The 13,867-nt window shown below is 34.8% G+C and overlaps 2 protein-coding genes across 2 annotated transcripts; both read right to left on the bottom strand.

Moving 5' to 3' along the window:
• Positions 1–15: 15 nt before the first annotated feature.
• LOC145732687 (peroxisomal acyl-coenzyme A oxidase 3-like) lies at positions 16–4,703 on the bottom strand. Its single transcript, XM_081985133.1, has 11 exons — positions 4,446–4,703; positions 4,261–4,391; positions 4,057–4,201; positions 3,868–4,009; positions 2,632–2,809; positions 2,254–2,533; positions 1,968–2,202; positions 1,688–1,921; positions 639–793; positions 294–581; positions 16–239 (listed from the first exon to the last, which is right to left on the bottom strand). Exons 1-11 carry the CDS (start codon positions 4,563–4,565, stop codon positions 120–122), a joined length of 2,028 nt encoding a protein of 675 aa, XP_081841259.1. The 5' UTR covers positions 4,566–4,703; the 3' UTR covers positions 16–119.
• A 402-nt stretch (positions 4,704–5,105) lies between these two features.
• LOC145732809 (uncharacterized) lies at positions 5,106–13,846 on the bottom strand. Its single transcript, XM_081985309.1, has 22 exons — positions 13,238–13,846; positions 13,057–13,184; positions 12,852–12,999; positions 12,653–12,794; positions 12,385–12,562; positions 11,335–11,611; positions 11,048–11,279; positions 10,757–10,990; positions 10,546–10,700; positions 10,206–10,493; positions 10,035–10,148; positions 8,451–8,600; positions 8,271–8,398; positions 8,071–8,218; positions 7,874–8,015; positions 6,804–6,981; positions 6,476–6,752; positions 6,189–6,423; positions 5,905–6,138; positions 5,698–5,852; positions 5,357–5,644; positions 5,106–5,300 (listed from the first exon to the last, which is right to left on the bottom strand). The coding sequence occupies exons 1-22, from the start codon at positions 13,355–13,357 to the stop codon at positions 5,181–5,183; spliced, it is 4,071 nt and encodes a 1,356-aa protein (XP_081841435.1). The 5' UTR covers positions 13,358–13,846; the 3' UTR covers positions 5,106–5,180.
• Between the last annotated feature and the right edge of the window lie 21 nt (positions 13,847–13,867).

The following is a 13,867-nucleotide window of genomic DNA, read 5'->3' as shown; positions in this document are numbered from 1 at the left end:
GAAACAGTCAAATAATCCACATCAACAAATATTATTTATTATCAAGCTTAAGACTGAACTAACTAAATTCCATCACATTTCTCTTCTTCCATCATTTTTAACTTTTGACCTCCATAAAACTATAATTTAGACATGGGCATCGATGCAAATTGTCGCCAGTTCACCATATTTTGCCACCAATGAGGTCTTGTCGTTCCATATTGTGATGAAAAAAACGATTTCTCCAAATGCTCGTAGACCTAAAAATACCGGGTTTCATTCACTATACTACAGTTGCAAGCTTAATATTTTACCCGTCCATCCGAGCAACCAAGAACAGAATTTAGTAGGAAATCAGGTGGTGAAATTGCATCAACCATAGCTACGGCTTCATTTTTCAGTTTTCCACATAAATCAATTATGGCGTCTTGCACCAAAACTGCTGGACTTTCACCAGAAGCAAACCCTTTTTGGTACATTAACGTTAAATATTTTTGCATACTAAACAAGCCATACAACGAGAATACGTTTGTAAGGAGCTTCTGTACAACTAAGTCATCGCAGTGTTCAATTTTTTCAAAGAATTCTTGCAGAAAATAATGCTGGAATATACGCTTGTTCTACAACATAATTAGTTATTTTGAACGCAAATAAAATACCTCAATGTAGGCTTGCCCTAACGGTTTGGAGTAATATACTTGTGAATCATTGTTGGTAATGAAATTGCTCACTCCTATATTAAGTAAAGCTTTACGTCTGCTGTAAGTGTCGTTGAGATATGTGTAGACAATCCATTTATATATATCTAGAATAACTGCAAAGAAACAGAGGTATTCTAACTAATTTGTATACTTTCTGTTCTGACTGTTACGCCAGAGGTTTCTGCACGTGACTTTTCCAGATTTGTTTTAAATTGTCAGGGGCCTCTAAATGCTACTGAGAACCTTCTAAAAAGTACGAGAGAGTCTACAAGTGTCTTAAGCCTTCCCATAACTGTTTTAATTGCCAGAGGCCGCTGGAACCATTTTTGAAATTGCCACAGACCTCTAAATGCTACTGACAACCTACTAAAAGGTGCCAGAGTCCTCGACCAGTGTCTTAAACCCTTTATAAATGCTTTAGATTGCCAGGGTCTCTAGGACCATTTTGAAGGTTTCATAGACCTCGAAATGCTACTGAGCTTTCTGAAAAGTTCCAGAGCCCTCTACAACTGTCTTAAACGTTCTCAGAACTGTTTTAAATTACCAGAGGCCTCTAGAAGCATTTTGAAAGTTTTATAGAGTCCTTTAAAACTTTTGAAAGTGCTAGAGACTTCTAAATGCTACTGACAACCTTCTAAAGTGTCTTAAACCTTCCTATAACTGTTTTAGATTGCCAGATATGCCTCTAGAACTTTCTCGATAAGTGTCTTAGTGGACTTTAATTGTCAGAGGCCTATAGAACCCTTTTGAAAGTGCTAGAGACCTGTAAATGCTGTGAACTATTTTAAAATGCTCTAGAACTATGCTACTATCCTTCCTAAATCTTCTAAGAATGGTTTAATTGCTGGCATATAAACTTTGATTGGTTCATATACTATATAATTTATTCTCCTCTCCTGCTTTAAGTTAGAACCTAAAACTTGATCATTTTGACAATCCATATCTCATTTTTTGTTGGTGATTGTGACGCAACAATCAAAAAGTCAGTGAACAGACGTATACGTTACCTTGAGGTTGTGTGAGTTCTTCGATTGTCTGAGGTTTAAATTTCCAAGTGATAATTTCCTCAAAACTGTTGAGAAAACTTAGAGATTTTAATGGTAATTCAACCACCGTTCCACTCCTAATGACATTCCAGATTTTCATCAAAATATTGGCAGTCTGTTGAATTAAAACCCAATTTTCACCCTCATATGTTAAAGCTGCATCTTGGTCGTTACGAATATCTCCCAAACGAGCATCTGAAATTAATTTTTACAACTTGCTAGAACTAGTAAGTTTATTTACCTTTGAGGTATCCATGCCCACCGCAAGCTTCCCGGCATGACTGAATAGCATCCCTCATTAACCAACCACTAACAGGCTTTGCAGCTGATGTAATTGCATGCAATTCTGCCCCTAACATATCCAAGTTCTCTTGACTTTCTAAGTTTTCCATGTATTCCTGGAAAACCTTATCCAATTTTGCGGAGAAAACTTTCAAAACATAAACCGCAGCAAGATGAGGCAACAATCTGTATTGCTGTAGAATTTTAGTGTATTCGGTCAGTTCAATCATATATAAAAGACTTACTTGTGTCTGATACTCTAGTATTGGGATTTCCTCGTTATTTGGAGGTCCAAATTGTTTTCTTACTGCGGAATAACGAATGGCTATAATTACGGCCCAGGATCCGGTCAGTTCATTGGTACTAATTATGCTGACTCGTGTCTTTGATAACGCAATAAGGGAAGCACCAAATCGTTTATTATCATCTTTAAATGCTGTGATATATTGTCCATCTTCAGTCACATCACCGGTTTTGTTTAATAGGTTTTCTCTTGGAATTCGATAGTTCTTGAATAAAACAAACCTAGAAACATTCAGTTTAAGTCTAGTAGTAATATAAAGTCTCTTAAAAATATTAGGATTATCTTTTTCTAACTTTTTACGGATGTTAAAGTTTAATACCCGTTATCAATAGAATTAAGTCCCATTTTCTCGCCCATATCGCCTACAATCACCCCTGGATAAGGTAGCATTTGTTCTGGATCCCGAATAGGGACCACAAACGTATGTAATCCATAACTTTTGTTTTCTGTGATTAATTGGGCAAAAACTACTGCATGGGTAGCTAAATTGCCCAAGCCTAAAAAATACAACTTATTATGTCAGTTTTCTCTATGGACTACCAGGCTAATGTAGAAAGATAGGCAGATCGGAAAGATTATAGTGAATCGTGATTGGAATCAGACAGCTGACATTAGAATTATTAACGGTCAGATATTTGAAGAAGTACCTATTATGGGAGGAGTTTGACAAGGCTGTGTGCTCTCCCCCAATGGAGAAGCCATTGAAGACTTAGGGTATAATTGTTAATGGAATAGTCACGAACAATCTAAGATATGCGGACGACACGGTCTTGCTAGCAACAGATAGATGATTTGCAGGCATTCTTGGCAGCAAAAACAATAATATAGCCGACAACTTAACAAATATCAGCATAAAGGGAGAAATAGTGGAGAGAGTACAGAAATACAAGTATCTGAGGTGGTAGGTGAATGAAAAATGGGACTTAACTCAAGAAATCAAAAACAGAATAGAACAGGCACGAACCATCCTTCAAGAACATGCAATAAGTACTGACCAACAGAGCTCTAAGAATTCCCTTAAGAATACGTCTATTGCAATGTCTTTAGCATATTGTTCTATGGGATGGTAGCATGGACCCTTACTGAAGCAATGTGCAAGAGGATTAAGGCTTTCGAAATGTGGACTTCTACAGCGTATGAGTAAACAAAGAGAGGTACTTAACACCATGAAGAGAAGAAAGCTGGAGTACTTTGCCCATGTAATGAGTTTGCCAATTAATGAAAAATAGAAGGAAAACGTGGTCCTGATCGCCGAAGAACACTTTGGCTCAAGAATATTCGCCAATCGTATGGAGTAAACACCACGACACTCTGTAGGTCGGCTGTGGACAAAGTGAAAATGATGCAACTGATCGCCAATGTTCGAGGACAAGACAATTGAAGAAGAAGATGTGAAGAATAAACAACATGCATAAGGTACTACTGGATGAATTATGAGGTAAACTGATGGAGTAGAAAAAAGAGAAGATATCATTGAGGATACGGTTTGGTTGGATAGAAATTGACACGAAACACTGAACTGTTTTCAAGTAAGCAGTAGATTTTAAATGATTACCTCCGACCCAACATTTGGCAGCCTGAAAATCAGGAGTGTTCAAAACAAATTCCTTCGTCACTTTGTCGTACGTAGCTGTGGTTCTCATCCCTTTTACATTGGAACCATGCCCAACTTCAGTCAGCGCAAAACATCCTCTAATCTTAACCAAAAATCAGTAAAAAATATGCTAATTTCAACCGAACACACTTTTCCCTGATCAGCGTCTTGTAAAAAGTGAAGATGTCGGTCACTTCCCAAACTTTTTATTGTGCCAGTAAAAATCGGATAAGATACACTATATTTGCCACATGCTGGTGAGAAATAGGCCAGTCTGTTAAATTGGGAAGAAATTCTAAAAGTTTAATCAGATGTCAGAAATGGATAATTAGTGAAATGCAGGATAAGACATACAATTTGTGATCATTTGCTTTTAAAATTGCAAACTGTTTGAACGATAATCGTCTGAACTGGTCGAATGTAAGGTTTTTTTGATTTGCATAATCAAACTCGGGATGTTTTCTGATTTCTTTGTACAACTCGTCCTAGAAATAGAATACTAGAAACTAGAATAGTTTAAACTCCAGGTGGAACCTTACCAAATACCTGATTTCATCTTCTGTGTATAAAGTGAGCTTAAGCTTCTTCCAGTCTACAGAGGCTTTATTCCTGTAAAAGTCTAAAGGACCAGAAGGAAAGTCTTCTATAATATCAGCCATCTTGCCGGTATTGTATTTACTATGTTTTTAGCACAAAGCAGGTTAAATCACTTTCACTAACTGCAGATTAGTTACTAACCGCCAGTTTGGTATAATTTGAAAGTCTAAACTACTTGAACTTTGCTGTTCTCCAATCAACTGCATTGATAATTATGCTGGTTTAATCAAGGTTACTATAGTTCAATAACACGGTGGAACGATGTATAATGTGATGGTGGTCAAAGAAGTGAAAATTATTGTTGTTGTTTCTTTCCAATATTTACGGACAATTAACAATTTTATTTTAACCTAATAATAATTGCCGATTTTTTGCTACATCTTCTTCTTTTTTTACTTTAAGATGATTTCAAAGTAATTTGCAAAAGTTATAACGAACTTTCGGCTTGTTAGTGTTTGGTTAATTGAACCTAAAAACTATTTACAAGCTTCTAGAAGACATTTTTAGACTAGAAAGCCTTCGAGCTGGTTAAAATTCATTTTTGAGTCAATATAATATCTGTGTCCTAAGGAAACCAAATGAATATAAATTTCAATCAGAGGTTTTTCAACACTTATTCAATTTATTTTGAAGATTTTCTTTTAGTTATTTGTTACAATTTGTGTTAGAATAAATATCTACAACTTAGACAATGGTCTTGTCGCAAACTCCTTCCAGTTTACCATATCTTTCCACCAGGAAGGACGTGAAGTACCATATTGAGATGACATAAATGACTTCTCCAAGTGTTCGTAAACCTGAAATAAGACTTTTATTAGTCCATTCTGATAATGTAATTAACTGTTAAATCTACCCGTCCATCTGAATAACCTAAAACTGAATTGAGTATGAAATCTGGTGGTGAAATTGCATCAACTATGGCAACAGCATCATCTTTCAGCTCTCCACACAGCTTTAGTATGGCATCTTCCACTAACACTGCTGGACTTTCTCTAGTTGCAAATCCTTTTTGGTACATTAAAGTTAAGTATTTTTGTAAAGTAAACAGGCCATAAAGTGACAATAGATTGGTCAGAGTTTTTTTGAGGGAAGCATCAGTGCAAGAATTAACTTTGTTTAAGAATTCTTGCAGGAAGAAGTGCTGCAATTTCAGGTTCTGAGCTGTTTTTGATTGCTTTTAGTAACATTTACTACCTCAATGTAGGCTTCACCTAATCGTTTGGCGTAAAAGACTTGTGTCTCATTTTTTATCTTCAAATAACTCATTCCTGTCATAAGTAACGTTTGGTGTCTGCCGTAAGTATCCTTTAGCAGACTAACGACAATCCACTTGAACAAACCAAGAATAACTAAAAATAGTCCTGAGTACCAATTGCTAAGGGATGGAGCATTATTAATTACCTTGGGGCCGTATGAGTTCATCAACTGATTTGGAATCAAATTTCCACGTTTCAATTTTATCACAATCGTTCAAAAAATTTATGGAGTTTAAAGGCAAATCAATAATCATACCATTCTTGTAAGAATCCCAGATTTTGAGTAGAACGTTGCTAGTTTGTTGTATCAACACCCAGTTTTCACCTTCATAAGTTAGGGCTGCATCTTGGACATTCCGTATTTCACCCAAACGCGAGTCTACCAAAACTTTGTTCAAAAACTTTCTTTGAGTATAGTTAAAATATTACCTTGAAGATAACCATGACCACCACAAGCTTCCCTACAAGACTGAGTAGCATCTCTCATTAACCAACCACTAACAGACTTTGCTGCTGAAGTTAAAGCATGCAGTTCTGTACCTAAAAGTTCCAAATTCTGATTGGATTTAATGTTTTCCACATATCCATCAAATATCTGATGTAAACTTTGATAGGAAAACTTCAAAGCGAAGATAGCTGCAAGATAGGGCAACAGTCTATATTGCTAAAAATTATTGTCAAATCAGCTGTTATTGATACCTTAAGTTAAAACTCACGTGTGTTTGATACTCTAGAATTGGAATTTCGTTCTTATTAGGCCCAAACTGTTTCCTAATTGCCGCGTATCGTATAGCAATCACCAAAGAGTGCATTCCGTAAAATTCATTACCTAAAATTACAGAAATTCTGGTTTTCGATAATGCCAAAAGGGAAGCTCCGAAACGTTTATTAAGATCTTTGAATGGTGTCACATACTTTCCATCTTCCGTGACGTCTCCATTTTTGTTTAGAAGATTTTCTCGTGGTATTCGGTAGTTTTTAAACATAAGAAACCTATAAGTATATTGTATTATGAATGTTATAATTTTGTATGTACCTGATTACCCGTTATCTACAAAATTCAGTCCCATTTTTTGACCCATGTCTCCTACCGTCACTCCTGGATAAGAAAGCATGGTTTCGGGGTCACGTATAGGAACAACAAAAGTATGTAATCCATAGTTTTTGTTTTCTGTTATTAATTGGGCATAAACCAACCCATGTGTTGCAGAATTTCCCAAACCTAAAACCGAACTTTGTTGTAAAGATTTTAAGTTCTAGTATAGTTTCATGCTGAACAGAAAAAGAATATTGCTACATGACACATTAAAATAAAGTTTTCTGAAATTCAAAGTTACTATATCGTGACTGTGTTTTCTTCGGATACAAATTTTTTTAAAAGCCTCAAAATCAGTTGAAGATTGCATTGACTATGAAAAACTAACACAGAATCTTTACATTCTTTCCAATTTGGCTGTTCGAAGATTATTATTGAGTTTTTTCAAAAAACAGGCTCAAATTGGTCTCGAAACTGGAACAACACAAGAAGACTATGATTTCTAGTAAGTCTACAAAATGCACACTGAAAGTGTCTTTATTATAGATATGTTAGGAGATTTCAAAATTAGACTGTATTATGCTTTTACGAATGGCATTGGAACGAATTTCCTGCGATTTTAAATAAAAGAGCTAGGATTTTTTCAAAAGTATGAAAATTCAATTTTTGTCAAAAGTGCAATTTTAGCAACATTTTTATTTTGCCCATAAGGGTTTCAATGCACAGCAAAGGGCATATTTATACCAAAGAATCTTAAATTAAGTGAAATAAGCACAAAAATACTGAAAGAATAGTACCTCCCCCCCTCTCTTAAAGGTGTTTTTTAAGTACTTTTTGAAATTCAATATCTCGGTAACATGATGAGCTAGAGAGGCCATTTTTAACTCATTTTGTAGCATTTTTTATGCTTTTTCGAATGACGTTGGAACGAATTTTCGTTGCACTTTGCACTTAATGTGCATATTTATACCAAAGAACCACACAAAGTTCCTGGGTCTACTATCTTTTTAGAATGTACTAAAGAACTATACAACTCTATTAAAAAACTGTACTGCATCCGGTACAGTACCAGGCTTACCTCCTATCCAACATTTTGCAGCCTCAAAATCAGGGGAATGCAAGACAAACTCCTGGGAAACTTTATCATACGTGGCAACGGTTCTCATTCCTTTCACGTTTGATCCGTGTCCAACTTCAGTAAGAGCAAAACATCCCCTAATCTTCAATAAAACAGCAATTTTACGCTACTGAAATTGACAGAAAGCTTTATTGTACCTTTCCTTCCTTAGCATCTTGTAAAAACTTGTTATGTCTGCTACTTCCAGAATTTTTAATCGTTTCCGTAAAAACTGGATAGGACAGTCCATACTTGATTGTGGCTCCTGTGCCAAAGTATAAAACCTTGGGATATTTAGGATTATGTCTAAAAATTATTACATTAGGGTTTAAAAACAATTTTAGACTAAAAAATCGACATTTTATCCTCATTTGCTTTCAATATAGCAAATTGTTTGTATCCCAGTCGTCTTTGCTCATCAAATGACAGTGGTTTGGTTGTACGTTGAAATTCCGGATATTTTTGAAGTTCCTTGTGTAAAAAATCCTAAAATACGCACTAAAAGTACATGAGTAAATTAAACTTTGAAGTTGCTTACCATGTAGCGCAGCTCATCTTCAGTGTAGACAAATTGCTTCAGTTTTTTCCAGTCAAAAGAAGCTTTATTCCTGTACACATCTAAAGGACCAGGAGGAAAGTCTTTTATGGTATCAGACATTTTATTTACCAGAACGACTTTACTGTTCCACTTTCACTAATTTCAGTGTTAATACTGTTTCCAAAAAACAATTTTTTTAGCTGTAGGTATAATATACAATGAACTTTGACGCTGTTCAGAGATTTCGTGTAATGTTGATTATGGTTCTTATCAGAATGTGCTTATGAAAAATTACTATACGTTTAGTTTCGAATATTACGATTAGACTGTGAAAGCTAATTTTGGTTAAAATTTATGAACTCTGCGTTGATCTTTGTAAAAACCACCTTATAATAATTATTCTTCAAAAAATATAGCACTTATTTATTTATGTAAATTTGTTTTCAGTTTTAGTATTGGGGGCAAATCTAAAGCTTATAAAAGCTGCTATTAAATAAATAATTCGCAATCACTGTTATGAGATAAGCTGCTTGTTTGCTTTTCAAAGGTTATTCCCCTTTAAATCACATATATTATGAATTTATTATTTCTACTATTCTTTTAGAATTTTCTCTTTTAATATACTTAGGGAATTCAGATATCTTTCAACGAAATAAAGCAGGGAAAGGAAATCTCAAGAGAAGTGTTGATAGAATGTGACAGAAGAACTGACACTGGCTGGTTCCTGTCACATTCTACAGACCTTTCTCTTGATAACTCCCTTCCCTCGTTTCAAGAATACGGATCCTAATATCATGCAGACTGTTTACACGTATAACATAATATTTATTTTAGCTTAATGGAATTCAAGGTGAGGTACTCTGTATTAGTTTTGTATGATTTTTAAGGGAGATACACATGCTAATTTTCATCTAATTGTGATTAGTGTATGAATAAATAATAGCGAGAAAACTTTGAAAGGTTTGCTTGGCAATTTAATTCATTCTAGTTCATTTTATAGCATTTTTCATCAAGATGGTAGTTTTCCTAAGTTTTACAGAGCTGTATTCAACTGGACAACACCGCAAAAGTACCCCTTAAATAAAAATCGAATGATTATCCTGAAAGACAATTAAAATAATTATTTAATTTTTAAAAATTAGTGTCAATTTGGTGGAAGTAGACAATGGAACAGTTGCCTATTGATATGACACCAATTTGGTTCAAAATGTCAATATTGCCAATCTGGCAAATAAAGATTTTGATTTGAAAACGTGTTTGCAATATTGACACACTGATCAACTGTAACTATTTGGTTGTTGAGGGATTTATGCTGGGTAAAGGTCTTCCAGGAAAACATTGATACAGCTACAGCAAATAATTTTAAGATCCTTACATAATAGGTTAACAAAATGAGTTGCATCATCAGAAGAATTGCACAGTTTTTCGAGCTAACCTGCAGTAATGATGGCGGTAACGTCTGCATGTTTTAAGCTTGTTTACAAGGTAAGCCCCAATATTCTGTTGGTGACAGACATAAAAAAATACTAAAACATAATCAAACTATAAAAAATAATATATTATGATTTAGTTATAAGTTTAAAGTTTTGATCGTTTTGGTTTTGCAATATCCTTCCAGTTCACAATATCCGTCCACCAAGTAGGTTTACCTACCCCATATGGCGAAGTCAAAAACGAATTTTGCAAATGATGATACACCTGAAACCAATTATCATAATCTGTGAAGTAAATTATCAAAAACATCAATCAAATTACCTGGCCATCTGATGCTCCCAAAACCGAATTTAAAATGGAATCCGGAGGTGCTATTGCATCCACTAATGACACAGCTTCGTCTTTTAAACTGGCACATAATTCGGTAATACTGTCCTGTATAAGCAAAGCTGGGGCTTCGCCTGTTATAAACTCACCTTGGTACAGTATGTTCATGAATTTCTCCATGTTATACAGTCCGTAAAGTGAGAAAAGTTTGAGAAGTACATTTTGAATGCTTGCGTTCTGGGTTTGATTGATTTTTTCTAGGAACTTTTGCAGCAAGAAGTGCTGAAGAAGTTGATGATATTATTTACTAACAGGGGTCATTAATGAATAGTACCTCAATGTAAGCTATACCCAGCTTTCTGGCGTAGAAAACTTGCGTGTTATTCCTGACAGAAAATTTTGGTTCTCCAAGTTTCTCCCTGCTTTCTCTCTTTTCAGCTGTTAACTTCAAGAGATAACAGGTTAACCATTGGAAGGTAACTAAGATAGCTGAAAGTTAATTCCATTCAGCTACACTGTACACATGACCAATTCCAAGTACTTACATTCAGGCTTAATTATGTCTTCAAAGGTTTGTGCAGAAAATCTGGTATTTATTATGGTAGAAATGTTATTAAGAAAATCTATTGATCCAAGTGGACTGTTCACTTCCACTCCCTCAGTAATATTCGGCAATAATTTCAGTAAAAAGTTGCTAGTTTGTTGAATTAACACCCAGTTCTCTCCTTCATACGTTAAAGTAGCATCTTGATTGTTACGTAGCTCTCCAATTCCAGCAGCTGTATAAATGAATTAATGTTATTACAAACCATTTTTTTTGTATGGGCAGTATAAACCTTTTAAGTAACCATGGCCAGCACATGCTTCTCTTGATGATTGGATAGCATCTCGCATTATCCAGCCTGATAGAGGTTTAACAGCTGACGTGATTATGTGTAGTTCAATTCCTAACAAGGACAGTGAGTCGGTCCTAAACTCTTCCATATAACGTTCAAATGCTTTGTATATGAACCTGGTAAAAGTTTTGAGGATGTAGGTTGCTGCCAGATATGGGAGGAGGCGATATTGCTAAAAAAACACTCCTTTAAACTTCCCTAACTAAAGTAACAAAAATAGTACCTACTTGAGTTTGATATTCCAATACAGGAATTTCTTCTTCACCTGGACCAAATTGTTTTCTCACTCCAGAATAACGAATGGCAATAGTAAGGGCAAACCCTCCATAAATTTCCGACTGAACTATCACCTCAACTCTAGTGGCAGATAGAGCTAGAAGGGAAGCTCCGAACCTTTCCGATTCATTATCATAGGGAGTGATGTAGACACCAAGTTCGTTAACATCACCAGTGTGATTGAGTAGTAATTTGCGGGGAATTCGGTAGTGGTTTAACATCAGGAATCTTGGAAACGTTTATTAGACTAAAAAGTTAATTTCATTTACTATACAGTGCGTTTTTTTTAACGCGCAACATAGGATTTTACGTGTTAAATTTTTAAGCCCATGTTAGACCATGTTGTTTTGGAACTACAAGTGTAAAACTTGACAGGTGTGTGTTTAGTGCCCTGAAGGTTAAGTAAGTTTACCAATTCGGTCTAAAAAGTGTTTAAAAACTAACGAAAAATCATCTTTTTTCGAAAAGATTTTATCTTTCCATGCTCCCTGTATGCAAGGTGGCACTTGTTGTTTTTGATACTGGCAGGGCAGGAGCAGGTAGAGTGACATATTTATTTATAACGTCAAAAGGGCATTTAACGATCGTTTGGGATACTGTTTGGTTTCAAACGGAGGGCACTTTGAACAATTTATTTAAAAAAATACTTCTGTACTTAATTCTTGATATAAAGTTAATATTCGCATTTTGACCACCCTGTTTTACTTTCTACACCAAATTTTACCTGGTACCTGCCCTGCAAGTATCAAAAACAACAAGCACCTACCATACATACAGGCAGTATGGAAAGATAAAATCTTTTCGAAAAAAGATGTTTTTTTGAGAGTTTTTATTCATTTTTTAGACCGAATTGGTAAACTTACTTAAGCTTCAGGGTACTAAAGATACACCCGTCAAGTTTTAGACCTGTAGTTCGAAAATAACATGGTCTAACATGGGCTTAAAAATTTAACACGTAAAATCCTATGTTGCGTGTTAAAAAAAACGCACTGTATACCCACCCATTGTCAATACCATTAAGACCAATTTTATCGCCCATGTCACCTACAGTTACGCCAGGATATGGTTGTAAAGTGTCTGGATCTCGGATTGGTACTACAAACGAGTGAAGTCCATGGTGTTTACCTTCCACATAAAGCTGGGCGTATAATATAGCGTGTGTAGCTGTGTTTCCCAAACCTAAAAGTTATATTTGGGTTTAAAATCAGTATTTTAATTCTCACTTTCACACGGTGAAGCTGAAGTAGAGTTATAAACTAAAAATCTTACCTCCTGCCCAACATTTTGCAGCTTCAAAGTCAGGTGTATGCAATTCAAATTGTTCAGTCTCTTTATCGTATGTAGCTGTGGTTCTCATGCCTTTAACGTTAGTTCCATGAGCAATTTCCGTTAAACAAAAACACCCACTTATCTAAATTTTGATTTGATTATTATTCTATTTTATATATGAAATTAAAATGCTTCTTACTTTGCCCTCTTTAATATCAGAGAGTAGTTGTTTATGCCTGTCGCTGCCCAGTTTTTCAAGCATTCCAGTGAATAATCTGATACCAAGTCCTAATTTAACACTAGCTTCCGGAGCATAGCAATTAAATACACTGAATTGTGAATCAAACCTGGATAATGAATTATGTCAGTTAGTGTACCTAAGGGTTTTAACAAAAAACTCATACAATTTGTCTTGATTTCCTCGAATAGTTGCAAACTGTCTGAACGAGGTATATCGCAGTTGGTCAAAAGATTGTGGTCCATTAGGAGGTTCAAATGCTTTGTAATTTTTGAGTTCATTGTAGAGATATTGCTACAAATTACGTGTACTATAATATATATTTAAATTGAAAAAAAAACACTTACAGTATATTTTACTTCGTCTTCTCCTAACAAAAACACTTTTAACTGCTTCCAATCAAACGACGACTTTTTTCTGTAATAGTCCAAAGGACCAGGAGGAAAATCGTTCAAAACTCCACTCATTTTGAATATCAAACACAAAGTAAGTTATTTACAATACTATACTTTTTGTACTCATAAAGATCCATAAAGCACACAAAAGTTGGTTATCAGTAATTATTGAATTGTTGACCTTTACACAATCGCACGATTTTACAATCTGTTTTAGCCGAACACCTTAACTAAATTGTGTTGGATTGTTTGATTTTATTGAGTAATAAAATGGAAATTGCTACAATGGTAAATAATGCATGAGGTTGTAATTTTTGTGTATAAAAGAACAATAATTATGAACGTAAGTTGTATCTGTACAAAAATCAAGTTGCCGCAGTTTCTTGTTATCTTTTTTGTCAAAATAATATCAGATAATTTATTGTTGTATGTTCGATAACTCACGTACGCATTAGATTAACGGTTACGTGTATCATAAATTTGAATAAAAAAAACTATTTAATGTAATAACAAAAATACTAGACAATATACAATAATGTTGAGTTAAAAAAAAATCAGAATTGGTTTTGCACATACTTTGGG

The sequence above is a fragment of the Ips typographus genome, linkage group LG8 (assembly GCF_016097725.1).
Source record: "Ips typographus isolate SLU linkage group LG8, UJ_Ityp_2.0, whole genome shotgun sequence".
Lineage (NCBI taxonomy): Eukaryota > Metazoa > Arthropoda > Insecta > Coleoptera > Curculionidae > Ips > Ips typographus.
Note: the sequence above shows the minus strand (reverse complement) of the source record. Positions and strands in the feature narration are given on the sequence as shown.

Bases quoted from the DNA above. Each gene is read 5' to 3' on its own strand.
- LOC145732687 (XM_081985133.1), bottom strand. From the start codon at position 4,565: ATGGCTGATATTATAGAAGACTTTCCTTCTGGTCCTTTAGACTTTTAC. The intron at 2,810-3,867 runs GTAATCATTTAA...TGTATTTTTTAG, and splicing joins TGCCAAATGTTGGGTCGGAG to GCTTGGGCAATTTAGCTACC. The intron at 2,534-2,631 runs GTATTAAACTTT...GAATGTTTCTAG, and splicing joins CTTAATTCTATTGATAACGG to GTTTGTTTTATTCAAGAACT.
- LOC145732809 (XM_081985309.1), bottom strand. From the start codon at position 13,357: ATGAGTGGAGTTTTGAACGATTTTCCTCCTGGTCCTTTGGACTATTAC. The intron at 11,280-11,334 runs GTAGGTACTATT...GTGTTTTTTTAG, and splicing joins TATTGGAATATCAAACTCAA to CAATATCGCCTCCTCCCATA. The intron at 10,494-10,545 runs GTACTATTCATT...CAACTTCTTCAG, and splicing joins TGGGTATAGCTTACATTGAG to CACTTCTTGCTGCAAAAGTT.